The following is a 27,927-nucleotide window of genomic DNA, read 5'->3' as shown; positions in this document are numbered from 1 at the left end:
AGATAAGAGATCTCTTTGTCTCTCTGCCTCTTAATAACAATAAAATATATATTCAGCAGTTGCTGATTAAGCAGCATCAATAGAAAAACATAATCATTTAAAAATAATTTTTAAGGAATACTACTATAGTTGATACTAAAATTATTATCATGAAGTCTAGGATTGCCTTATCTCTTTGTCACCACGCTCCACTAAATACCACCAGCAAGCTCAAGTCACCTGCAAGTGCCTGGGCTCATTTTGACCTAACAGAGACTCAGTATTACACCACCCCTCTTCTGATACCTGGTTTTTCATAACATTTACCAGCGTTATCTCACCTGAGGTTCTTCTTCTTCTTCTTTTTTTTCAGGTGAAGTTTCAATGGATATTAAGTCTAGGGTGGCGCCTTTCTCTTCCCAAAAAAATCTAGCTTCCAACGGTGCAGAGCTGGTGGAGCGTCCATCCGTAGCCCACTGCCCTGGCTCTGCCTGGGGGCTTCCTCTGCCTGCTCACATCACCAATGTTCCCACCACTGCTAGTATTTTGGGGGATTCTGGGCCAGCTGCTGCTCCCACTCGACTTCCACCAACTTGTAAAGCTCCATGGTGGCCTGAACATCTTCCACAGGGGAATGTCGGCTGTTCCCGACCTGTGTGTCCCAGTGCAGCAGCTTCTGGGTGAGCTGCCTCAGAGACATGGTGGCTTTCTCTGGGAAGTTGGCTTTCCAGTTGAGGCGGGCAGGGGATATGGGAGATGTCCCGGGTTAGGGCTGAAAGTCCTGGAGGGCTTTGAAGTCATTGGGGATGGCACACCTCACCACATCTTCCCAGTGGGTAGCTTCAAGATCTGCCTCTGAGCAGTCTTGAAGGGCATAGCTGTTTCTGGGTACCACAACACTACGATGCTGACAATGCTCCATGGAGACAAGGAACTGCCGGGCCCCTTGGGTCCTGTGCCCACCATCTCACAGTCAACTGCCACCATCTTCCTCTGCAACTTCCGGGAGAACTTGTTCTCTGAGTGAGCCTTCGTGGGCTCTGGGCGGCATTCTTCCGGGAGCCAGTGGGGCGGCTCTTAATCTTCGGAAAGGCACTCTGGAACTCCCTCCAGCGACAGCACAGGCCTTCTGGGGAGGGGCGGGGGGCAGCCAGGACACAGACACGCAGCTTTCTTCTCCAGGGACTGCTCTGACCCAGTGCTACAGGCCCCTGTCTCCTTTCTTGAGAGGGAAAGGGTATTCCCAGCGCCATCCACTGCAGGAGCCTCCTGTGTCTCCGGAGAGTCCGAGTGCAACTTAGGAGGAGCCTGGCGAAGGGGGCTGTTCTCTTCCTTCCAGAAAGCCTGTCCGTTCCAAGAGCCGCCGCTTCTTGACAAAACATCGGTGCTTGGTGTTTCCTTTGGAGGCCGTTCCGCAAAGTCCGGAGTCAGCAGCAATGCAGAAGCGAGGACAGCAGATGGTAGGAGCGGAGCTGGGAGGAGCGGCTCATGGGTGACGGGATGGGGCACTCCATCCCGGCTGACTCCCACTGCGGAGTTACGGATGAGGCGCTCCTAGACCGGCCCCGCTAGGAACAGAAGCGCCCGGCGCGGGAGACCCAAAGGAGGCTCCTGGCTCCTGGTTTCGGACCAGTGCGGCTCCAGCCATTGCAGCCATTTGGGGAGTGAACCAGCGGGTGGAAGACCTCTCTCTCTTTCTGCCTCTCTGTATCTCTTCCTTTCGAATAAATAAATAAATCTTAAACTATTCAAAAAAATTTTGTTGAATTGATTTGAAAAGGGTTCTTAAATTATCTTTAAATGGCCTTCCTTCAGAATAAGTAATAAATACTACTCCAAAGCCCAAAGTATAGCAACCCACATATTGGAAGTCAAAACCTGGCTCCTGCCATCGGACCAGCGCGGTGCGCCGGCCGCCGTGGCCATTGGAGGGTGAACCAACGGCAAAGGAAGACCTTTCTCTCTGTCTCTCTCTCTCTCACTGTCCACTCTGCCTATCAAAAAAGTAAATAAATAAATAAAAATTTAAAAAATATATATATATATATAAAAACAGGGTATATTTAATTAAGACTACAGTTCTTTCTAGGTGAGGTACAGTGGAGCCAGGATTGGCACAAGGGCAGGCAGACATGAATTTTACTCTCGCTCTGCCATTTAGTAGCTGTGTGAAGTGAGCAGTTTAATTAAATTCTGAATATCTTTCTTCATCTGTTACATAGGAAGACTGTAGCACTTCTTTTTTTTAAAGAAAAGATTTATTACTTATTTGAAAGTCAGAGTTACACAGAGAGAGAAGAGGCAGAGAGAGGGAGAGGTCTTCCATCTGCTGGTTCACTCCCCAGTTCACAGCCAGGAGCCAGGAGCTTCTTCCAGGTCTTCCACATGGGTGCAGGGGCCCAAGGACTTGGGCCATCTTCTACTGCTTTCCCAGGCCATAGCAGAGAGTGGGGTCAGATGTGGAGCAGTGGGGATTGAACTGGTGCCCATATGGGATGCTGGCACTGCAGGTGGCCGCTTACCCACTATGCCGCAGCACTGGCTCCAGCACTACTAACTTTAAGATATTGTAACTGTAGTTTCAAAATACTGCATTTCAAGTGTCAGGCACAGAGGGTAGCACAAGACACTTCTCAGTAAAGGTAAGGGTGATAGTGACAGTGATGACAGCAATGATGGGGAGGACCACAGGCCACCTTCCTGGGGGAAAACATGGGGTGAGCGTTTTGTATTTGCTGAATAAATCTTCAAAAGAAAAGGAGGGAGAAAAGAAAAGGTAAGAGAACATCCTCAAAGAACTAAGACAGCTTTAGATTAAAAGAAGTAGGGGGCTGGCGCCGTGGCTCTCTTGGTTAATCCTCCGCCTGCAGTGTCGGCATCCCCTATGGGTGCCAGTTCTAGTCCCGCCTTCTCCTCTTCCAGTCCAGCTCTTTGCTATGGCCTGGGAAAGCAGTGGAGGATGACCCAAGTGCTTGGGTCCCTGCACCCGCATGGGAGACCAGGAGGAAGCTCCTGGCTCCTGGCTTCGGATCGGCGCAGCTCCAGCTGTTGCAGCCACTTGGGGAGTGAACCAGCAGAAGGAAGACCTTTCTCACTGTCTGTAACTCTACCTGTCCAATAAAAAAAGAAGTAGGAGAAAGTACAGCACTCTGCAAAGTTACTGCCTTGGGCCCCCTGGCATCATGAGGTGTTCCAGTAAGTTTCATCAAGGTGATGTTTCTTCTCTTGTCTTTTTTTTATTTTTACACATAGAGACAAAGAGCTTCCATGTACTATTCCACCTTCCAGATGCCCACAACAGCTGGGACTGGGCCAGGCTGAAACCAAGAGTCAGGACCTAATCTGGGTCTCCCACGTGGGTAGCAGGGACACAAGGCCTTGAACCATCCCTGCTGCTTTTCAGGGTGCACATTAGCAGTGCTGGAACTCAAAGCCGGGTACTCCTTATGAAATATCTGCAACCCAAATGGCGTCTTCACCACTAGGCCAAACACTTGCCCTGATTTCTCTTATAGACCATATACAATTTTCAGCTTGGTCCACAGGCATGGCTCCTACCCCAGCAAAGAGAAATCTTAGTCCTGTCTTTGAAAAGACTCATTCTCAGGAATTTTGCAATGATTTAAATTAATCACATAAAACTATCATAATCTATCGTAGAAACTCAAGTCATGATAAGTGGATTCAATTATCACTGTATAGTAGAAAGAAATAAAGGGTAAGGAATCACAGCATTTGTAAGTATGTTAGATGATGTTTAAGAATAGCAAAGTCAGGATGTAGTTTATTTATAAGGTAAAGCACAAAAAAATCTGGGCATATTGTATCCTGACATTTTTCAGGCAAAAATTTGAAATGTCATCCAGTCCTAACCACAGAAGACAATCCTCATGAGAATTTTGAAAAAGAGAAGTTGAGTAATATGTTGGAGTGAATGATAGGTTGTTAGCCTCCCACAACACCAAATCATGGAAAGATTTCAGAGGTTGAGTATATAAATAAAATATGAATTTCAAAGCTCATAGTTCCCTTTCTGCAAATACTCTATCTCTGTTTATGTGAAGAATTGGACATAAAAATATGAATTAAAATGAATCTAGCTCTCTGCTAATGCAAATGGAAAATGAGCAGAAGATTGCCTAAGTGCTTGGGCCCCTGCACTACGAGGGAGACCCAGATGAAGGTCGTGGCTCCTGACTTTGGAACAGCCCAGCTCCAACCATTGTGGACATTGTGGAGTGAACCAGCAGCTGGAAGATCTCTCTCTCTCTCTCTCTCTCTCTCTCTCTCTCTCTTTCTCTTTCTCTCTTCCTCTCTCTCTAACTCTGCCTTTCAAATAAAGAAATCCTAAATAAAAGAAAATAAAATAAATTTGACCCTCTTTTTCACAATTCAGATTTGTTTAATCCTCAAGTTACATATTGCCCAAGTCCTTGCTTGCTCTAACCTTCAGTTCTAAACCAAAAGTCTAAATCAGAGTTTTCATCTATGCTAAATTTACACGAATCAACAATTTGATGTCATTTCCAAAAAAACGTAAGCATCATCTTGAACTGTCTTAAGAGAAAGACAGTATTCCAGTAAGACAGGTGCTTTTGCAAAGGCCACATCTAAAATATTAATGAATTATATCTCTTAAGGAAGGTATAGATTCAGCTTCCATTTCTCCTGTTCTTGAGTTCAGAACCAGTAGAAAAGTAAAGACAAGTTAAGCTGTCAACTGTATTCTTGATAATCTATTTTGAGAAAGTGATATCAGATCTGAGGACCAAGAGCCCATTAGTACTCTGTGCCAGTCAACTACCACTTTTGTCCCCAGGCACCCAAAAGCTTATGCCAGCACCTAAGAGAGTTTGGAGCTGGCTCTAGGGAGGGGAAGGGGAAGTTTACAGTTTTCTGATAGACTTGTTCTACCCAATTAAGGCACCATGTTCTCCTCATGATTAGGTGACTGACTTCTCTACAGGGAGGAATGAGAGAGGAGTTGGACTAGAGGCCAAGAGTCTTATTCTAGGAGAGGTCCTTCTACACAGACACGAACCCAGGGAAAAGGAGCTTCCCTCCCAAGAGCACTTAACCTGCACTCCCCATTAGACAAAATTGGTACACTGTAAGAACACAAGGCCATATAGCTCACCAAATGGTTGCAAGAGCAAGACTGCAGGGAATTAATACCTTCCTTCCAACAGCTGTATGGGTAATTCAGCTGGTCTGTATGGCTCATTGGCAGAGAGGCACGTTGTGTGTGCTCCCTCACCTTCCTTGCTTTCTGTTCAGTTAGGCAAGGTCATGTGACTAGTCCTGGCAAAGGAAATAGGAGCAATGCTGGCATGTGAGACTAAGGCAATGCCAATTCTGCTCTTGGTTCTAGTCTTTTCCTCAGTGGATCGGGAAGTCCCACTTTCTAGATGGTACAGCTATGCAGAGTGGGACCTTCATCAACCTAGGATCAACCTAGGTCCTGAATGAATGAGGAAGAGGGCAAAGTCACGCTGAACTGAAGATACTGCTTAGGGTGCCTGCATCCCACGTTGGAGTGCCCGGGTTTGAATCCAGCTGAAAGCTCAGCTTCTAGTTCCAGCATCTTGCTAATGTGCAATTGGGAAGCAGCTCAAGTAGCTATGTCCCTGCCACTGACAGGAGACCCAGATTGGGCTCCCAGCTCCAGACTTTTACATAGCCTGGCCCCAACTGTTGTGGGCAGTTGGGAAATGAACAAATAGATGGGAGATATTTTCTCTCTCCCTCTTCTCTCTCTCTCTCTCTCTCACCATCCCTCCCAAATAAATAAAAAATTTTTTAAAGAAAAGTGCAAAGTCAGACCATGAAAACCCGTAAGAGAAGGAAGCTGTTCACAGAGTGTAGACTCAATTCTGAGATCAGGAACATTTTCCATCCCCCAAACAGGAGGCTTATAAAATATCTACTTGGCAAGATTTCAGAGTTGCTGCATACTGATGAGTGCTTGTACCGGTCATTCTTCACCACTTCAAGTGAACATTGTGTTTGATAGACACATTGACTGTTCTCTCTCTCTCTTTAGTTCCTAAGTGTCTGGAGCAGGAGTAGGCACATTCAGAGCTGATATAGACACTAGTGTGGGATCACTCAGAAATCCCAAAATTGAAACTCAAAACCATGGTTTGATGTGACGTTAAGTTGCCCCTTGTGGAGTGAACCCTATGTTTGGAAAACCGAGAGCAAAGTCTTGTTAGCGACCAGGAGAGAGGACTATGGCAGCAATACGGTTGCCCAACAAATGTGGTTAAACAGGGCTGTGTGACTAATTCTGCCCATGGGCACTTCTGCTATGGGCAGCAGTGACTTCAGTTATCTCTGTGTGACCAGAATGAGATTGAGAGAACCTTGGGTTAGCTGTCCGGGTGACAAGGCTGACAGCCTATCGCTGGGTCACTATGTGCGGAACAAGTTTCCTGGAGAGTTGCATGGATGTTACAGACTTCTCATAGGGAACAAATGATTAAGTTAAACCACTGAGGTTTGGGGTTGCTTCTCATTATAGCACAACCTAATATATCCTGTTTTATATAGAACTACAAGGAGCGAACTTTGAAGTTCCTTGGAGTTCAATCCAGATCCTGTTTTTCTTCTCGCTCTGAGTTCCTCCTAGGGGAATTTGTATATTCCTGTGGTCTTAAAGATGACCATTGTACCAAACTTTGCCCCCAAAATGCTAGATTATACCTAATGCCCTCCCATAATCAGCTATGTCCATTTCATTCTTTAAAGGGCCACAGTTTGGATGATTGATTTAAAAGGAAACATCTGCATGTTTATTTCACCTGACTTTCCACCTCCATCCCAGCCCCCTTTTTCAAGCATCCCACATGGAAGATCCAACCACACACCTCCATTTGCATATTCTCAAGCATAGGCCCTCCAACTTAACATTTCCTAGACTGAAATTACTATTTTCTCACCTTTCCCAATCTGCTTCTTCTCCAGTGAGCCATAGACTACAGACCCACTTGCTGAAGTTGGAAACACAGTATTATCTCCGACAGCTGCCTCTCCCTTGTCACCACATCCAATCCATTATCAAGACCTGTCAACTCTACCTGTGAAATATTCACATATAAACTCTCTTCTTATCACTACTGCCACCACCTGATCCAAGTCACCTCTCTCTTGGACTCCTGTAATAGCTTCTTATCTGCTCTGTGTTCTTGCTTCTACTCTCTCCACAGCAATGAGAATACTCCTTAGAACCTAAGTTACATCATGTCCCTTTCTAGCTTATAGATACTCAGTAATTCTAAGAACTCAATCCTCAATCTTCACATCTGGTCTATGAGGTCTGCATGATATTTTCCTGTGCATCTCCCAGGTTTTAATTCCCATATCTCACATCTCCCTGATCCATTCATTCTGTCCTTAGTCCCCCAGAAACATTCTTTTTTGCTCTGATTCCTTCGCACTTGCTGATCTTTCTAGCCAGCAGACTGCTGGAGGTTCATCAAAGTCCACATTCTCCTCCCCCACCTATATGTACTGTTGGACTATATTTCCCAGACTCCTTTGCAGCTATTGTGGCTGAGGAATGTAATCACAGGCATGTGACATGAGCAGGAGTAATCTATCCCTCTCCCAGGCCTGGCCAGTGAAACATCCCCTCCATGCTTCACCACACTCTTTCCTCTCTTCCGCTGGGAGCAATAGAGATGACCACTGATGCAGTCCTGGTGGGCACATGCAGAAGATGGTAGATTCTTCAAGAAGGATGGGATGGGAGACGCAGTGGGAGATGGGATGGGTTGTGGATGGGAGGGAGGTTATGGGGGGAAAAACCACTATAATCCAAGGTTGTATTTTTGAAATTTATATTTATTAAAAAAATTTTTCTGAAAGAAAAAAAGATGGTAGATTCAGGATGTGTCCCCAACTGTGTGGTAAAAAGGCACCTTATCTATCTTCTTCCCAGTACAGGTCCCTGGACCAAGAAATATACTATGTTCTAAGCTAACATATAACAGTCTTTTTTTTTTTTAAAGTTCATGGAAAAATAGAATTAAAAGACAAGCTTATTTTGGTACAAAAAATGGAAATCCATGCATAATTTTATCATATTATCTATTTTCCATGAACTTTTGGAAGATCCTTTGCGTATCTGAAGATTCACTGCTACAACATTTAGCACTATCCTAACAAAAATGTGTACCTGCGACATTGAGCAATCATACTACCACCAGCATACACACACACACACGCACATGCACACACACACTCAGTCACTCTGCAGGCTCCCATCTACTCATATTTTAACTCTGGGCTTATGTGCATAAAAGGCCTCACTCCCGTACCCAGTGGAATTTAATTTTGTCTATTATTCTTACTCTCCACACTCTATTCTTTCCCATTGATTTACTCACCAGAATGCATTAATTACGTATTAATTTTTGTGTGTGTTTAAAGTTTGTATCCACAGCTAGCCCATAAGATCCATGGAATCAGAACCTTTTGTCCAGCATAATAATATACACAATGCCAACACCTTGCTTGGCATATAGAAGTCCACACATTTTAAAATGCAGATGAGCAAATAAGAAGTCACTATTAAGGGAATATATTTTTTTTCATTATAAGAACTCAGCTCTAAACCAAAAACAATGAAGAATCAAAATACACACCAGGAAGATTTTTTGTAACCTTTATTCATTCAGAATGCAATTTTGAGTCAATCTACAACCAAAAGAAAATGCTAAATTCTTACGTAGTGTTAACAGGCTGAATGATATAATAGTGCCCCTATGTGTACAAGCAAGAAGTCGGTCTCTATTCCTTTCATAAAATCTCTTGGTAAACATGTATGTATTTTTCCATCAAAAATGCATTAACAAGGTCATGCTTATGTAGCTAGTCAGCACAATAGACAAATAATAATTTCTGTTGAGCTACTGAAGTCTTGTGATAGGGTGTTCACAACTCCAAGCAACGTCCATTGATCTTTTCAATGGCATTCATTATGTGACAGGCTCACCAGATACATTAAAATAAGTCTACTAATTTTTAAAAGCTAAAATTACTCAAAAAGTCCTGTATTGTAAATAACACCTGGAATACTGTGTTTGTCTAAGATGACTAGATGACATAAATCTTTTCTACAGTCCTTTCTGCAGATGTAGGAAAACAAATGCTATAAGAGAGTGAAATAAAGTTCTTATATTTTTGCCTAAAAGTCTATTTATGTATTTTGCTTAATATTTAAATGATCAAAAATCAATATTAAATAACTGCACAAAACCTAAAATAAAATGTCCACATTACATCATACTACATTATACAGACAGATTAAAAGCAGCTAATTAGAAGCCTTTCTAAAAATTTTAAGTTTCTGACATCATTTTCCACCATTCCATCAACTCTTGCTTCTCCTCTTCTTTCCTTTCTGAAAATGACTCCAGTTCAAAATCAACCTAAGGGAGAAAAATCAAGAACTTATTTTTATCAAATTGCTTTTAAAAATAGACATAAAAATGAACAGTTTCAGTGCTTAAATAACAATCTCAACTCAGTCACCTAAATTAAAGTAGATCCTCAAAAAAATCTCTTGTAATAAACAAGAGATATTCTCAGGGAGAAAAATCAAAAGTCATTATGTTTGAAATGTGCTTTGCTCTTATCACTTTAAAGGCAGATTTAGGGCTGGTGCTGTGGCTCACTAGGCTAATCCTCCACCTGTGGCGCTGGCACACCAAGTTCTAGTCCCGGTTGGGACGCCAGATTCTGTCCTGGTTGCCCCTCTTCCAGGCCAGCTCTCTGCTGTGGCCAGGGAGTGCAGTGGAGGATGGCCCAAGTCCTTGGGCCCTGCACCCACAGGGGAGACCAGGAGAAGCAACTGGCTCCTGCCGTCAGATCAGCGCGGTGCGCTGGCCATCGTGGCCATTGGAGGGTAAACCAATGGCAAAAAGGAAGACCTTTCTCTCTGTCTCTCTCTCTCACTGTCCACTCTGCCTATCAAAAAAAAAAAAAAAAAAAAAAAAAAAAAAAAAAAAAACAAAAAACAAAAAACAAAAAACAAAGGCAGGTATAGTTCAAGAAAATCTCCTGCCCCAGTCTCTTCCCCTCATAAAAAGGTGTCACTTGGAGTTAATATTCTGCCTTTATCTATTGAATGAGCTTTTCCTGCCAGCTTGGACTTTCTCTTACTAGATGGAGACATATGGGAGAATACAGTTCTATGTGCTGTTGTCCCCAGCCATCAAATTCTACCTTCCAAAATCTTGAGTTTGTTGAAAAACTGAATGAAAACACATATCTCCAAACCACTGCCCTTGTTATGTGGGAGCTTCGTCAGGTCTAGGCGGCCTCCTGCACAGAGCCTATTCAAAATCCACAGCACTCAGCCCCAACCCTTTCAGACAGTGCCTCCTGTATCTTGTTGATAACCAAAGTTCTGGAAAGATCTGTCCGCGTTCTCTGTTACTGATGATTCTCCTCCTACTCTCTCCTGGACTTCTCCAATCAGGTTCTGCTTATGCACTCCACAGGAAACAGATCTTGTCACAGCTATCCACACCGGTATAGGGCAACTGGGCAGGGTGTCAGGAAGAGTTGAGCCAGAATATTTCCACATAGGCATTGTAACTCCTCTCCCTTACCTGTCAATCCAGTATGCTCACTTTCCCATGAAGCTCCAGTGTCTCATCTGAGACCAGGAAGGAGGAGATGCCATAATGGGCACATGGAAGTTAAGCTCCAGGTGGAGGAGGTATGGAACTCCTAGGAAGCCTCATACACACCAAACTCCACCTCACTTGTATATTCTATTAGGGCACTTCCCCGTAAAACAGATACATGTGGAGACACCCTTCTTTTGCCCTTGGCCATGTTCATGGGTTGCCCTCTGGCCTCCTTCCCGTCTCTCCTCATAGGCAACCCTCTGGCCCACTCCTGATGGGCATTTCTCCATGTAGGGTCCCCCACACTCTGGCATGAATGTATATTCACCCTCTCCCTTAAATAAATCTCTCACATGTGTACCGTGTTTATGTCTCTGCTTTGAATTCCTATCTCTAGGCAAGCAAGAACCTGGAATAAAATGCATGGTACTTGTGCCCCTAATGACGTGGCTAACTCCAGCGATGCATTCACAAGGCTGCTCTTGCTGGCATTCCTTATCACTCCCTCCTTCATGAAACACCCCCAGGCTTCCAGGACAATGCATATTGTTTTCCTTCTGCTTTGGAGGCCATTGTTTGTTCTTTCTTCCTCATCACCTTGACTTTGAAAAGCTGGAGGGGCCGGCACTGTGGCACAGCAGGTTAACACCCTGGCCTAAAGCTCCAGCACCCCATATGGGTGCCGGTTGGAGACCCGGCTGCTCCACTTCCAATCCTGCTCTCTACTATGGCCTGGGAAAGCAGTAGAAGATGGCCTAAGTCCTTGGGCCCCTGCACCCACATGGGAGACCTGGGAGAAGCTCCATGCTCCTGACTTCGGATGGGCGCTGCTCCGGCCATTGTGGCCAATCAATTGGGGAGTGAACCATCGGATGGAAGACCTCTCTCTCTCCTCTCTCTGGGTAACTCTGTCAAATAAATAAATCAATCTAAAAAAAAACAAAACAAACAAACAAAAAAACACAAAACCAGGAAAACCGGGAGTATCCAAGAGTCTAGTCCTCAGATTTCATTCCCTTTGATTCCCTACGTCAGAGTTTCCTAAACTTTTCATATGATGGAGTGAAGAGAAAGTAATATTTGTATGGCAGCCAATGGTTCACAGATAGAAGAGGTGTCCTGGAGCCAGAGGGCCCCAAGCCGGAGTTCTACCCCTGCTAAGAGGTAAGAGGACCATATCTTGGCCCAGATTCTGGAGGCATGCTGCCCTCAGTGGGGTGTTGATAAATACTGCCGGGCGTGTGAGTAAATGGCATTTAAGAGGACAGATGTTATAGATTTAAAAAACAAATCCAAGCAGTGAATGTGAAGATTAAGAAATAGTGATATATACACCAGTTTGGGAAATTAAGGTTAATTACGCGTAAGACCTAGAAAAATTATAAAAACCTTATGACTTAAAAAAATGTCGCAATGATCCCAGCAGATGACAGTTAACCTAAAATGAACTTGACAGGAGTTTAATAGCAGGAGTGCAGAGAAGTGCCAGGAAAATAGAACATTTTTCCCAAACTGGGAAACTGGAAGTGGGGCTTTAAACCAAGAAATAAATAACATCCCACTTGAATCCTACAGCCTCCAGTTTCACCTTGAATAACTCTGCATTTATGATACGGAGTAAGTGAAAAAATGAACGCAAATTCCAGACACACTCTACGCCAGCAGTTACCTTCTACCCTACCCTTCTAGTTCCCTTCACAGCTCATTGCAGAGACTAGGAAAGGCACTAGTATGCTAACTCCCGCCAGCTTTGTTTCCCCTTGCTTTCCTGGGCAGCTCTGGGGAGACACAGCTGAAGAAAGGGCACCACCTGCTGCACCCCGACTTCCAGGCACAGCAGCCACCCTGCGTTTCACTGTGCCTGACCTGCTCCCACAAATGCAATGGGCCTAGGTCAAAAGTAAGGGAGAGACAGTGGAAAGAGACAAGGAGGCCAGGAGTGTAAGATTGTAATTACAATAATGAGAATTAGGCTTTTTTGTACCTTGGGCTCCAGGTCAGAGCAGGCACTCACCAGATGTAACATCGTGATCTATTCCTTCCACGGAGATGGTTGCATTGGCAATCGGGTTACCTTGAAGATCTTGGACAAATCCTTTAACTCCTCGGTGTATCTATCAAAGTCAAGAACAAACAAAACATTCCTGTAATAAGTGGCCTTCCAAATGTTCCATGCCAAGCATTCCTTATTTTCTAGCGAAATACTGTCGATCCTGAGTGTTAAAGAATCAAAGCATGAGAAACATGCCAGGGGATTCCAATGCAATCCCATCAAGGTGGCATGTACCAATGCCATCTCACTAGTCAGTTACAAGGGACTCAGATGAAGATTGATGTCATAAATAAGAGTGTCAATTGTTAAATCAACAACAGGAGTCACTGTGCACCTAATCCCCATGGAGGATCTCTGTCCTTAATGGGTTGTACTATGCGAATTAACAGTAAAACTACTACTCAAATGGTACTTTATACTTTGTGTATCTGTGTGGGTGCAGTCTGTTGAAATCTTTACTTAGTATATACTAAGTTGATCTTCTATATATAAAGATAATTGAAAGTGAATCTTGGCCAGTGCCACAGCTCACTTGGCTAATCCTCCACCTGCAGCACCAGCACCCCGGGTTCTAGTCCCGGTTGGGGCACCAGATTCTGTCCTGGTTGCTCCTCTTCCAGGCCAGCTCTCTGCTGTGGCCCGGGAAGGCAGTGGAGGATGGCTCAAGTGCTTGGGCCCTGCACCCGCATGGGAGACCAGGAGGAAGCACCTGGCTCCTGGCTTCGGATCAGCGCAGCGCAACGGCTGTAGTGGCCATTTTGGGGGTGATCCAAAGGAAAAAGGAAGACCTTTCTCTCTGTCTCTCTCTCTCTCACTGTCCACTCTGCCTGTCAAAAAAAAAAAAGAAGAAGAAGAAGAAGAAGAAAATGAATCATGATGAAGAATGGGATGGGAGAGGCAGTGGGAGATGGGATGGTTGCAGGTGGGAGGGAGGTTATGGAGGGAAGCTGCTATAATCCAAAAGTTGTACTTTGGAAACTTATATTTATTAAATAAAAGTTGCAAAAAAAAAATCAAAGCATGACCAAAAGGAAATGACAAGTAGCTTCCTGAAAATTTGTATCTTGTTCTGAGTCAAAGAAAGACCTTAAAGACCTGGAAGTACTTTCTGGATTAGAATAAATAAATAAAGTTTTTCATATTTGTAAAGTCACAGGACTTACTACAGTGTACAAATCAACACCCTGGTAAGTAGGTAAGTATCAGGGGCCGCTGGCTAAGTTGCTGCCTGTGGCACCGGCATCCCGTGTTGGAGTGCTCTTCTAGGTCCACGCTGTTCTGTTCAGACCTGGCTGCCTGTTAGTGCTCTGGAAAGGCAGCACAGGGTGGCCCAAGTGCCTGGGCCTCTGCCAGTCATAGGGAGTTCAGGCTCCCAGCTTCAGCCTTGCCCAGGCCTGGCAGCTGCAGCCATTCCTCTCGCTCTCGCTCTCTCTCTCTCCTTCTCTCCCTCTCGCTCTCTCGCTATCACTCTCTCCAATGCTCTTCCTTTCAAATAAATGAATAAATATTTTTTGAAAGCATCTCCCTCTACTATGCCAATTGTGGGCAGCATTTTTCTCTCTTTTATCCTTTCAATTTTATTTTTTCTTTATTCTTTTTTCTGATATGCCAACTTTTCTGTTTAAATGATTCCACTGCAGTAATAAATACCAACAGAAGGGTTATGGGCTGTCAGAACCCCACATGAATTCAGGTTGGAAAACACTATCACTGCATGGCTTTTGCAAAGGAAATCACAGAAGTTCAAGTTTCACTCACAACTTGGAGAGGCTGTTCATGACCCCTGCCCCTCTAATCATCTCTACCCAGATTCTAGGGCGTTTCCATTTCAACCACAGTTTAAAAGGCATCCAAGAGATTCTCCATTGTTGCTGGGACTATTTGTATCAGTAGCTTTTAACCTCTTATGTACTTAGGTATCACCCAAAGAGTTTTTGAGGGGCCAGTGCTGTGGCATAGCAGGTAAAGCCACAGCCTGTGGTGCCAGTATCCCATATGGGTCCTGGTTTGAGTCCTGGCTGCTCCACTTCCAATCCAGCTCCCTGCTCATGCACCTGGGAAAGCAGTGGAAGATGGCCCAAGCCCCAGGGTCCCTGCCACCCATATGGGAGACCTGGACGAAGCTCCTGGCTTTGGATTGGCCCAGCTCCAGCTGTTGCAGACATTTGGGGAGTAAACCAGTGAATAGAGTATCTGCGTCTCTCTCTCTCTCTCTCTCTCTCGCTCTCTCGCTCTCTCGCTCTTTCTCTCTCTCTCTAATTCCGCCTTTCAAATAAATAAACATTAAAAAAAAGAGTTTTTGAAAGAGTGTGACTCCACATGAGACAAGAAATTCATTTTTAAGGACTCAGATGATTCTGATACAGGTACCCATGAACCAGTCCTGCAAGATCCCCTGAGAATCTTCGTAATAGACCTTTCCAAAGCTGTTGAGTGGGAGACACTACTTCTCAGCACACCATTTACCTAATTAGCTTCACAGGTCTCAATTCTTGCAAACATTCCTTTAAAACCCTGCAGGAGATTCCTTCCCAACCAACCAGAGTTAGCGCCACTAATCACCTACTTTCCATGAAGTGCAAACTGGTCCCGGCCTAGATTTTAGGCCCAGGTGTTCAATCAGTAGTCACCACCACTGTCAAGAACACATCAAGGCAGAGCTCCTGGCAGTCTTCCCTGATCTTTCATCAGCTTCGGATTCCCTAAACGTAGTGTTTATGGTGTCAGCTGTATGAGCCTGTTCATTACAAAAGACCACTGTATCTGCTGCTACACAGCTCGCACCCCTAACACCAGCACCGTGTCAGGGCAGGTCATGTGCATCACAGAGCAAACCTCTGTCCAAGTGACTTCCAAAAGAGTACATAACTTCATCCCTCTTTTCAGCTGATTTCTTTTCTTTCTTTCTTTTTTTTTTTTTTTTTTTTTGACAGGCAGAGTTAGAGTGAGAGAGAGACAGAGAAAGGTCTTCCTTCCTTCCTTCCGTTGGTTCACCCCCCAAATGGCCACTATGGCTGGTGCACTGCACGGATCCGAAGCCAGGAACCAGGTGCTTCCTCCTGGTCTCCCATGCGGGTGCAGGGCCCAAGCACTTGGGCCATCCTCCACTGCCTTCCCAGGCCATAGCAGAGAGCTGGACTGGAACAGGAGCAACCGGGACAGAATCCGGTGCCCCGACTGGGACTAGAACCTGGTGTGCCGGCGCCGCAGGCAGAGGATTAGCCTAGTGAGCTGTGGCGCTGGCCTCAGTTAAACTTGATCTTAGAAAATCCATCTAGGCCGCGCGCGCCGGGCCGGCCCCGCCGTCGGTCGGGCAGCGCGCGCGGGGAAGGAGCCCGCGCCCATGGCCGGGGCCGCGACGGCCGAGCGGGGCCGCGAGCCTCCCGCCGCGCCGGCACCCGCGCCCGCGCCCGCGCCCGGGCCGAGCACCGAGGGGCTGCCGCGCGCCTTCCTGCAGAGCCTGCGCACGCTCTTCGACATCCTGGACGACCGGCGGCGCGGCTGCGTGCATCTGCGGGAGATCGAGTCCCGCTGGCAGGGCGCCGACGCGCGCGAGCTGCCCCGAGGCGTCCTCGAGGGCCTGCGCCAGGTGGCCCCGGCCAGCGGCTACCTGACCTTCGAGCGCTTCGTGGCCGGCCTGCGCGCCTCGCTGCTGAGCGCTGACGGCGGCCCGCGGGGCCCCGCGCGCGCCCCGGCCCGGCCGCCGCCGCCGCCGCCGCCGCAGCGTCTGGCTTTCGCTCCGGCCGACGAGCCGCGCACCGTGCTGGAGAGGAGGCCCCTGCCCCAGGGCCCGCGGAGCCCCGAGCGGCCGTGCGGCCCGGCGGAGGCGGCGCCCTGCCCCGCGGAGCCGGAGCGGCCCCAGGGCGCGGCGCTGGAGCGGAGCAGGAGCGCAGACGCCGGTGCAGCGGCCTGCAGGGCCCCCCAGGCGGGCACAGGGGACAGCCGGCGGGGACCCCGTGCCCGAGGGGAGCGTCGGAGGCACACCATCACCAACGGCGTGGACTGCAGCCTGGACTTTGGGGCTGCAGGGGGGCCCCGCCCCCTGGGGCAGCTGCTGCCCAAGGTGCAGGAGGTGGCCCGGTGCCTGGGGGAGCTGCTGGCCGCGGCCTGTGCGGGCAGGGCTCCGCCCACGTCCTCCCTGGGGCCGCAGTGCCCAGCCCTGGCGTCCACCTCGCCCCCGGCCCCTGGCCGGCAGCAACAGACCATTCTCATGCTGAAGGAGCAGAACCGGCTGCTCACGCAGGAGGTGACCGACAAGAGCGAGCGCATCACGCAGTTGGAGCAGGAGAAGTCCGTGCTCATCAAGCAGCTGTTTGAGGCCCGCGCGCTCAGCCAGCAGGACGCGGGGCCTCTGGACTCCACCTTCATCTAGCGGCCAGGCCAGGACGCGGACTTGGAGCTGGCTTGGGTGGGGCTGCCATGCCCGGTCGGTGGACAGTGCGGTCCCCTCGCAGTACCGGCTACCAGGCAGCCCTGCCCCCACGTTTACGAGGACCGGTGCTCTCCCTCCCCTGACCCTGGGCTGCTGCATCCGCAGAGAAAGGCCCTGGTCACTCCGGCTGCACTTCGGACAGTGGCCAGCAGAGGGCGCGGCGTGAGCGCTGCTCGTGCCCCTGGCGCCCCCTTGTGGCAGCCAGGGTGGAGTGGCCTCCGAGAGCCGGAGAGCCCGCCGTGTCCCTTTGGGTCCAGGGCTACTTCCCTCAAGGGAAGGCGCTGATGGGAGCAGATGGAGAGCTAGGAGGGGCTCAGGGGTGGGGTCTGGGTCCCTGCCTGGCAGAGGTGGAGAAGGAATCAGCTCCACTTTTCGTCCCCCCTGGGCAGGACGCTGCCGCCGGCTACCTGTGGTCACCACCGAAGGACCCCACCACTGGAGGGTCCTGGGCAGAGTCCCCCCACCCGGCTGTGCACAGAGAGAGGACAGGAAGCAGCTGGGCAGGGCCCCCCGCCACCGTCACTCCTGTCCCACTGCCCATGGCCAGTCAAGGTCACCCCAGAGCTCCGTGGTGTGGGGACCACCCCTGGAACCCCCCGCCTCGGAGGCTAGGCCCTGGCAGGTGTGGCGCCGGCTCCCTCCTGCCCATGGTGGCCCCACAGACCTGGCTTCCCGCTCAGCTGCCGGGTGCCCAGGGTCAGACCCAAATCACACCAAGGCCAAGGGCAAGGTGTCCCTACACAGTGCCTGCGGCCGGGGCCCCCAGGACCCCAGCCCCACGAGCGCCCCCAGATCGGCCTCTGCCTTGTGACCCGGTGCCCCCCCTTCTCAAAGACCTGTGCCCCACTCAGGGCAGACCCCGGCCCTGACAGGTCAGGCCACGGCTGGGGGCTGTGCGTGTGCTGCTCGCCTCCGCCCACCTGGGCAGGCACCCCCGGCTGCCCCTCCCACACAGAGCTGCGGGCCGAAACCTGGTCCCCAGGGGAGAAGCACACAGGCCCCGCCCTGCTGGGGAGAGTCCGGGCTGTGTGTGGGGTGCCCTCCCCCTGCCCAGGCGCCTGGGTGTTGTAACAAAGTTGCCGGCTGAGACTCCCTGCTGTGGTTGGACGGGCAGGGCTGGGCGGACCACCCTGCTTTAGAGGGACCTGAGCCCCCGCCCCCAGCTCTGTGCAGGCCCCGCTCCAAGGCAGGCAGCGGAGCTCAGAGCCCGGAGGAACCGCCTGGCCAAGGGCAGTGGGAGGCTTTGTGGGTGCGGACACAGGATGGATAGTAACCCCATTCTATACACTTAAAGGAATAAAGAGACTTCAATGTGAAAAAAAAAAAAAAAAGAAAAAGAAAATCCATCTAAACACAGCTGTCTTCAAAGAAGACCTATAGGGTTCCCACCAAACCTGATCTTGGGTTTGGAACATGGCTACTTATCCTTAGCTTTTGTGGTTCAAACATATTTTTATGCTAATTTGCAACAGGAATCCCCTGACTGAAAAAATCCTGTGGAATGGGGCCAGCGCCATGGCATAGTAGGTTAATCCTCTACCTGCAGCGCTGGCAACCCATTTGGGCGCCGGTTCGAGTCCCGGCTGCTCCTCTTCCAATCCAGCTCTCTGCTGTGGCCTGGGAAAGCAGCAGAAGATGGTCCAAGTCCTTGGGCCCCTGCACCCATGTGGGAGACCAGGAAGAAGCAGCTGGCTCCTGGCTTCGGATCAGCAAAGCTCCAGTCATTGCGGCCATTTGTAGAGTGAACCAATGGATGGAAGACCTCTCCCTCTGTTTCTCCCTCTCACTGTCTGTAACTCCACCTCTCAAATAAATAAATAAAAGCTTTAAAAAAAATCCTGTGGAATGGGCATTCTGTAATCGGGTCCATTCCAGTGGCTCTAGTCCATGATAGTCCTTGTTAGTAGGGCTGTACGGATGTTTGACACGTGTAGAAGAGTTGCTAAGCTGACTTTGATTTTTGAAAAATGAATTGGTTATATATATATGTTTATACAAACACATGTGTATATGTAAGTGACTAAATATTAACAGCCTTTGTTCATATCAGATTAGCTTAATAAATGTGTGTTTCTGCTGTCATGGATGTTGACATCACTCTACTGGACTTTGGGTGTAAATGACCACATTCAGAACGGAATTCAAATACTGTCTAGGCACTCAGGCAAGGAATGGCGTCTACGTCCTTCCACTGCCCCTGCCCAATACCAATGTCACATCCTATACAGGGAGTGAGGCAGCGAGGGGCTGTCCCGGTCTTAAGCAGTGAAGTGCTGGCAGAGGATGAGAACCTCTGCGATTCTACATGGATCTCACCAGAAGGGCTGCATCAGTGACTCTCTGGTGACTGTCCCAGTTATGTCATAAGAGGCATAGAGCACAGTGATTCTGGATTCAAATTCCGACTGAAGGACCTCCCTGTGTAACCTCCCTGTGTAGCTGATTCTTCATCTTTAATTCACACACTGAGGAAGGTGATGGTGGTGGTGGTAGTGGTGGTGGAGGTGGTGGTAGTGGTAGTACTGATGTAACTTCCCTCATAGGGTTGTCATGAGGACAAAGTGCCACTATTGTTACATGCCAGTCATTTAGGATAATGACTGGGAAACAGTAAGTGCCCAGCCAGTGTAAGCTGCCATGATCGTGATTACCCATGACGCAGCTGAGCTAGGCTGAGACAAGCAAGGGATGCAGGACATACGGTCAAGAACAAACTCACCCGCAGTCTTGCTGCTACACTTGCATGAGCTCAAGAGTTAAGTGCACTCTGTGGGCCTCACTTTCCCTACTCAGCCCCTGGCCTCCTGGGATGCCACACACCGAAGGGGCTCAGGGAAGGTGAGAGTCCGGGATTGCTCGTTTCGAATAATACAGATGAAAACAAGGTTCTACCTCACTTCTCCACAACTCTCCTGTGTAGACATTCTCAGTGAATAGTCATGAAGCACAAAAGCTATGACAAGTGAAAGCCTAATTAACCCATGGCCAGCACCTGTCTTCCAAATAAGACAGCCTCATTCTGGGGCAGATGGATGCCTCGGACTGAACACCTCTTGGGAGACTGTTGTACACCAGTGTAAATGCTCCTGAATCTCCCATTGCATGCTGGGGACTGCATTTACCTGCTCAAGGTAGCTGATGAGGGAGTTCTTATTATCCTTCCAGTAGCTCTTCAGGGTCTCCTCGGGTGGGAACTTCTCACAGCTGAGCTCCACCGTGATCTCGAAACAGTTGCTGCTGAGGTAATTGAAGTCCTGCATCCCTGCCAAAGCACCAAATGGAAAATCAAATACTCTCATGGTGATTAAAACTCTACACAGGCCACTCTGCCACCTTGAGGGCCAAGCAAAAGATACACCAACTGGTGCATTTGCGGAAGTTTGTAGGAAACTTCCTACCATCAGTATTGAAAAACACACTTAGAAAAGACAGTCACTACCCTTAAAGCACCATCTCTCCTAGGTTCTTAAGCGATCATTTAGCTTAATGCATTGCTGAGGCAGGGTGCTAAGGCAGGTGTTACCCACATTCCCTGCTTCTGAAATGGGCTTCAAGAAAGACAACAAGGTAAAAGATTCAATTCCTACTAAGGTACAATGGAACCTTAAAAAGTTCACGGAGGGGTGGGCACTTGGTGCAGCTATAAAGATGGCGCTTGGTTTGCTCACATCGCATTCTGGACTGCCTGAGTTTGAGTCCTTCTTCCACTTCTCATTACAGCTTCCTAGTAATGTACACCCTAGGAGGCAGCAGGTGATGCCTCAAGTGCTTGAGTTCCTGCCACCTGCATGCAGGACCTGGATTGAGTTTGCAGTTTGGACTGGCCCAGCACCAGCTGTTGCTGGCTTTTGAGGAGTGAACCAGTAGATGGGAAATTCGTATTCTTTCTCTCCCCTCCCCCCACCTCTCCCGCCTTTCCTCCCTCTCTCTCTCTCTGCCTCTTTCTCCCTTTCAAATAAATAATTAATAAATCATCTCTATCTAAAAAGAAAAGTTCATGGATAGAATTTTCAAATTAGTATTGTGTTTTCCATGAACTTCTTATTTTTATTTTTATTATTTTTTATTTATTTGACAGAGTTATCAACAATGAGAGATAGAGACAGAGAGAAAGATCTTCCTTCCATTGGTTCACCCCCCAAATGGCCGCTATGGCCGGCGCTGCACCGATCTGAAGCCGGGAGCCAGGTGCTTTCTCCTGGTCTCCCATGCGGGTGCAGGGCCCAAGCACTTGGACCATCCTCCACTGCTTTCCTGGGCCACAGCAGAGAGCTGGACTGGAAGAGGAGCAACCGGGACTAGAACTCAGCACCCGTATGGGATGCCGGCATCGCAGGCAGAGGATTAACCAAGTGAGCCACAGCGCCAGCCCCTCCATGAACTTTTTGATGTCTTCTCCTATTGGACACATGAACACTAAGCTCACCTTTCTATCAGGGAAGACCTTGGAGAGTCGTGTGCGACGATTGACATATTATCCCTTTCCTGAATCCCCAATATCACAGTACATCCCTGATGGAGTGGGAGGCTCGATGCTACATAGGAGGGGTCTGCAAAATGTTCATGGGGGAGTGGGCATTTAGCCTGGCAGTTAAGCTGCTCATTTGGACAACCGCATCCCATATTGGAGTTTCTGGATTCAAATCCTGGCACTGCTTCTCGTTACAGCTTCCTGCTAATATGCACCCTACGAGGCAGTAGGTGATGGCTCAAGTAGTTGGGTCCCTGCCACCCACATGGACGATATGAATTGAGTTCCTGGCTCCTGGCTTCAGCAACCACCCAACCCTGGCCATTGCAGGCTTTGGGGGAATAAACCAGCAGATGGGAGCTTTGTTGTCTGTATCTCTCTCAGTCTCTCAAATGAGAAAAAAATTCATGGAAAACAGGTATCATGAAAAAGTATGCCTTAGTTACCAAAAAATTTGCACAAAATAGACAGGATATTTATTGGTAGAACTGTAAATTCAATGTACTCTATAACAATGGAGGAGGATGAATGGCTGACTCTCAGTGGTAACTGTCAATAAGCAACCACCACATAAACAAAGATCAGAATGGAAACTCACCGCCAGGCACACTATACCAGGCACCACCGTTGGTTGTGCCTTCTACAAAGCTGCTGTCATCATCATTCTTGCGACAGGGTGGCCGGTTGGGGTCAGACATGACTGAGTTGAAAGAGGAGTACACCTGAGCCACGCTTTGGAAAATGGCATCATCTGGGCAGGAGCTGTATTCATGAGCACTTCCTGAAAAAATAATTCTCAAGATGAAGGGACTCGACACTGATCAAAATACCCTGCTTGTTTTTCCAAGGAGCAATTCCGTGTTGAGTTTTTACTGGTACTTTTTTTTTCCAGCTATGTCACTAGGGGAAATGGGGTGAAGGGTTAAGTACTAAACTATTACCCATTGTGCTTAGGTTCTGTAACTTCCACTCCTAGCACTGCCATGGAGAAGTTGGATAGAATGCATATGCCACTTACTAACTGGAACTTCACAAGAAAATCTGATAAGGCCATAAAACAGGACTTCAAAAAGTTCATGAAAAATGGAATTAAAGAATAAGGTTACTGTGGTGCAAAAAAATTTTGCAACCATAGTTTTCCCATAATATGCATTTGCCATGAACTCTTACTCAGGTAAGGATAACAGAGACAATCCTGCTGATTAAATGTTATTTAAAAATGCACCTGCACAAACCTCACTGACTCTATGAACCACTCTCACACAAGCTATTCAGTATTCTACTTTAGATTTCGTTTTAAATCTCCTATGTACATTGAAGAAATACATCATATTAATTTTATGCTTTGAATTCTTACTTATGTACTATAAAATATGAGGGGACTTCAAAAGGTTCACAGAAAACTGTATTATGTGAAAACTATGCATGGATTCCAAACTTCCTATAAACTTATCTTTCAATTGCACGTTTTGGAGTTTTTTGAGGTTTTTGGAGCTCCTCTTGTATTCCTAGCCTACAAATTTCCCAGCTCCTGACAAGCCACAAAATTTCTAAGTTTATTTAACAATTTTGTTTCGCTAACCTTTCTTCAACTCCCAAAGCTTCCCGATATCTAAAAGCATCATAGCATGTTTACAAAGCGCTAACTCTTTCAAGGTCCCCAGGAATGGATACGATGCGGGAAACTTCCTGGAGCAAGAAAAAATAAGCTGAAATAACTAGCTAAAGCTTGCGCTACCTGAGGTGCAACTGAAACTCATGGAGGAGACCAAGCAACAGTTCCCCTTCCTGGCATCCCCAGAAAAAGCGCACACCAAGATACACAGAGTCACGGCGCCCTGCCCAGGCACCAGGAGGCTGTCTCTGTATGGAAGTCCTTGGCGCACAAGCCTATGTAATTTCTGTAATCGCTCCCTTTTACCAGTGACCAGGAGTGACCCAACTTTGTGACTTCTGTCTTCTTTTCTTTTCAGAAGTATTCTATCGGCATCATGTTTGGGGGCGGGGGGCAGGAATCTAGCCTAGCCATTGGAACACAGGCCGCCCCATCAGAATGCCCGAGTTCAACTCTGGCTCTGGCTCCAGCTTCCTGCCAATGCAGACACTGGAGGCAGCAGTGCTGCACTGATCTCTCAAGTTATTGGGTTCCTGCTACCCACGTGGGAGACTGAACTTGCACACCTGGCTCCTGGCTCTGCCCCAGCCACTCACTCAGTCCCGCCTGTTGCAAGCATTTGGAACTGATCCAGTGAACAGGAAGGTTCTCTCTCACTCACTCACTCTTCCCCTCCGCCACTTTGCCTCTCCTCTCCTTCTTCCTCTCCCTCTCAAGTTAAACAAATACACCTTTGAAAAAAATCCTGTTTCTATTCACCTAAGCTTTGAAAAAACATTACAGTCTTTTTATGTCCAACAGATGTGCCACTGCTAAATGAAATTATTAGGGGATGTTCCTGTTAAACAATACGTATGTCTATCACTTAACGACTGGTTATCTAAAAGAGTATCACACAAGTCATCCTATATACCCTCACTGAGCATAGTCATTGCAAACCATGAACCAGTTGGACAAGCAAGAATACCTACCACTCCTGGTCTCATTGTAGGGATAATTAGCCACAAGGTCTCCTCCATGGAGATTGGCAGAGAGCACAAAAGGAATGTCCATAATCCAGTGAATGACAGCCTTGGTCTCAGGAGCAAGCTATATGAAAGATTGGAGAGGAAAAGGACTATGAATTGGAGTCATTGGTACGCTCTCATGACAGCAAAGACATAGGAAAGGTCAAGAAAAAAAACTGGAACCTGGTCCTATTTCAACCACTTTGCGGTTGTTTTCATTGGAAAAAAGTTTCCTGTAAGAGCAGCAGCCCCCATATCTATCTTTCTCAGATGTGTAATAAAAAATATTTCAATAGCACTTAAATTTCTTTACAAGTTCTGTCCGTTTTTCTCTCTTTGGTAAATTGAAAAAAAACCTGCAAATCACTTACAAATGTCGGGACAGCTTTAGCTGATCTGTCATAGCTCATGCATCTTGGCTCTTAATAGTTAAGAATAAGATAAGGAGAGAAGATAACAGTTGGCCTGCAGAGCAGAGTTCCTCATCTAAGGTTCTTCAAACACGTGGTAGATTTTTATTTCCAACTTTGGCTTACTATTTTTCCAGTTTTCTTCTACTACTTCAAACACTGTCCCTATAAAAGAATATTAGTCTGGGTCTATTTTAGAGGTAACTATAAAATCTCAGTTTACTTTGGAATGATCATCTTAAATTTACAAACAAAAGCACACATTTCAGGAATTCATGTTGAGTTTTTTGAATGATTAACATCCCCTCATATCTTGGAAGCAAAACAAAGGAGAAAAATTTATACCAAAAAATTAATCTGGAGCCAAAAGCTTGATACTTTTATATGATGAGCTTTTAATAGCAGTGGGGGAGATTCTAAAACTCCAAGTATTTCTGTGGTAAAAAGAAAAAAGCTGTCCCTGGAGATGTGATCTGTACTGTTCTTTGGGACAGCAATTCTAAAGGCATCCATATGGGTTGGTGGTCAGAGTGAGATCATGTATTCGTGTATCCCAGTTTGGCTTATGAACAGCTCTCATATATGCTATTTTATTGCACTTCATAACACCTCACTGGATATACAAAGACAGGGAGCTCCACTTCCCAGGGGAGAATCTGATGCTGGGGGTGTGAAATACCATGCACAAGTCCACACAGGTGAGGATTCCAATCCAAAGCAGGAGCCAGAAGACACACATTACTCTTAGTATGTCAGCTTCACTGCAGAAAACTCTCCTATTCTTCACATGTGCTACTCAGAACTGTGGAAAAGGGTGATTTAGGATATTGTTAAGGGGTAGCAAAACATGGCTAACTGGAAGAATAAGTTGTAATGTTCTACAACATGGCAGGGTGACTATAGCTTACAACAACTTATTGCATGTTGTATAAAGAACTAGAAAAAGGAGTCCAGAGGCTCTCAATACAAAGAAATGGTAAATGTTTAAGGAAAGAGAAACAGTAGATATCTTGATTTGATCACCCCACAATGTGTTTGCTGTATTATCATACCATACTCCAAAAATTCGTGAACTTATTGTATGTTGGTTACAAAAAGATTAGGGTATTATTTTTGCTATTTGTCTGGTTGGTGGATTTTACCCTCACTATTAACAAATGCTCACTGCACAAACTGTAGAGGAGACAGATAGTCACAAACAAGAAAATTAAAATTACTCATAACTTTGCTACCTAAAGAACTTTTTGAGAACTCCTCACATTTAAGTGGCCCACCGAGAAGACACCAAGACACCCCTAAGATCAAGCCCCTTGTGTAACCTAAAACCAGCTGCGGCCTATCTTTACAGCCTGCACTTGGTGGCAGGCATTTGCTGCGGTGGCCAAGGTATCACTTGAGTGGCCCTCATCCCACGTCAGAGTGCCTGGCTTTAAGTCCTGACTCTGCTCTCATTTCTAGCTTCCTGCTAATGTGCACCCTGGGAGGCAGTAGGTGAGGGCTCAAGGACTTGGCTCCCTGCCAGCCATGTAGGAGACTAAGATTAAGTTGCCAGCCCGGCCCCAGCTACTGAGGGCGTTTGAGGAGGAGTATCTATGTGCATCTGTCTCTGTCTCTCAAATAAAAATAAATACTTAATTAACTTTAAACTTCCATTTAAAGACTGTAAATGCAGCTCAAATATTAGACTGTATCATTAGATGACTTTGGCTCCCAAAATAAGTTGAAACTCTAGGAGTGGTATTAAAAATGTATAGAAAATACATACCATAAAAAGATTATGCATGATTTCAAAAGTTTTACACCAAATTAAACATATCTGTTAACTCTACTTTTCTATAAACTTTAAAATTTTTTTGTTTATTTATTTCAGAGACAGAGAGAGAGAAACCTCCTATCCTCCAGTTCACTCCCCAGATGCCCACAACAACTGAGGCCGGGGCTGGGCCAGAGCTGGAGCCTGGAGCTGGGAATACAGTCTGAGTCTCTCACATGGGTGGCTGTGGGGAGCAAACCGGACTAGACTGAGTTACTGGAATTAAGACTTATTCTATGCATCTGCTCTCCCACAATATGGCGCTGGGAGAGAAGTAAACAGCTTCCGCACAGCTGCCTCCCTCCAGTTCAACCAATTAACTGTAGGACTTGCTCCTGATTGGAGGAGAGCAGCGTACTCGGCGTGTGGGCAGCCGAGTTAGGATTGGCGGAGGAGGACTATAAAGGAGGAGAGAGACGGCATGCACGAGGAACATCTAAGGGGAACATCTATCCGAATAACACCTGTGCAGCCACCGAGAGAGCCGGCCGGCGGTGTGCCGCTCCCCTGCGGAAGTGGGGAATGTGGCCAGGGGGAACTGCCCTTCCACGGAGGTGGAAGGGATAGTAGCCAACCCGGGAAGAACCAGCAGCAAACCCGGGGAGGGCCGAGCAGACGAAAGAACAGCGCAGGGTCCTGTTTCGTTCCTCCACGAAGAGGGGGAGCGACATAATGGTGCCGTGACTCGGATATGAAGCCTAGGCAGGGTTTAGTGTCGTTCCCCCATGAAGACGGGGAGCGACATAATGGTGCCGTGACTCGGATAGGAAACCTAGGACGGATAGCAAACTTAGGAGGGAAGAAACGGGAAGAAGTAGGAAAATACCGGAGAGAGAGACTAGCAAAGAGCCTAGGTGTCGGAAGAAGCTATTGAAAGCCTAGGCATAAACTCGGATATGGACTGTGGGAAAAAAGTTAGGATTGAAAGCGAAAGTGAAAGCTTTCATAGACTCGGATGCGGACTATGGCGGGGAAGCTAGGAGATTGAAAGCGAAAGTGAAACCTGGAGGAGGCTTGGACTCGGATACGGACTGTGGGGAGTAGCCAGGAGAAATGAGAGGAATATTGTTGGAAGAAAACTTAAGGAAACTTACCGGGTAGAGAAAAATGTTAGGGAGGATGAAGCCGCGAGTGCAGGCCAAGCCATCTTGGAATTCTTCAAGTCACCCCGGGGAGCAAGAGGCGAAGATCTGGAACCAGAGGCAGAGACGTGGGCCGCCAGGATTTGCCAGGTTAGTCCGGGGAACTTGGACTGAATGCCGGTGGTGGCGGAAACATTCGCGGAAGCCGCCACGTGCAGAGAGAGCACGGGGCGTTGGCGCGAGGCCGTGGTGCGGGCGCGAAGTGCATGGAGACCGCGGAGCGTGCGCGCAGAGCCGGGAACCCGCCGGCGGGGCGAGGCGCCGGGAAGCCGCGCAGAGCCGTGAAGCTGCCGCGGGGCGAGGTGCCGAGAAGCAGCCTCGGGGCGGGCGCCGCCGGGAAGCCACAGGGATAAGAGAAACAGAAG

General features: G+C 47.5%; 1 protein-coding gene and 2 pseudogenes across 6 annotated transcripts in view; 1 reads left to right on the top strand and 2 right to left on the bottom strand.

Annotated features, from left to right (window-relative positions):
• Positions 1-297: 297 nt before the first annotated feature.
• LOC149124889 (interferon-stimulated 20 kDa exonuclease-like 2 pseudogene) lies at positions 298-5,957 on the bottom strand (annotated as a pseudogene).
• A 2,686-nt stretch (positions 5,958-8,643) lies between these two features.
• Positions 8,644-27,927, bottom strand: part of LOC149124884 (carboxypeptidase E-like) — a 237,425-nt gene continuing 218,141 nt past the window's right edge. For 4 of the 6 annotated variants that reach the window (XM_089302002.1, XM_089302000.1, XM_089302003.1 and 1 more), the window contains exons 4-8: positions 24,162-24,279; positions 22,174-22,356; positions 20,227-20,366; positions 12,634-12,733; positions 8,644-9,413 (exon numbers count right to left, since the gene is read on the bottom strand). In XM_089302002.1, coding sequence (XP_089158128.1) covers positions 9,409-9,413; positions 12,634-12,733; positions 20,227-20,366; positions 22,174-22,356; positions 24,162-24,279 — 546 coding nt within the window. In that variant the 3' untranslated portion in view covers positions 8,644-9,408. Of the gene's footprint in view, positions 9,414-12,633; positions 12,734-20,226; positions 20,367-22,173; positions 22,357-24,161; positions 24,280-25,286; positions 25,528-27,927 lie in introns of those variants that run through there. The other 2 variants (XM_089302005.1, XM_089302004.1) reach the window with 2 other exon arrangements.
• LOC149124888 (suppressor APC domain-containing protein 2 pseudogene) lies at positions 15,611-17,173 on the top strand (annotated as a pseudogene).

This window comes from Oryctolagus cuniculus, chromosome 8 (assembly GCF_051225735.1).
Source record: "Oryctolagus cuniculus isolate XC-2025 breed Fujian yellow rabbit chromosome 8, ASM5122573v1, whole genome shotgun sequence".
NCBI lineage: Eukaryota > Metazoa > Chordata > Mammalia > Lagomorpha > Leporidae > Oryctolagus > Oryctolagus cuniculus.
Note: the sequence above shows the minus strand (reverse complement) of the source record. Positions and strands in the feature narration are given on the sequence as shown.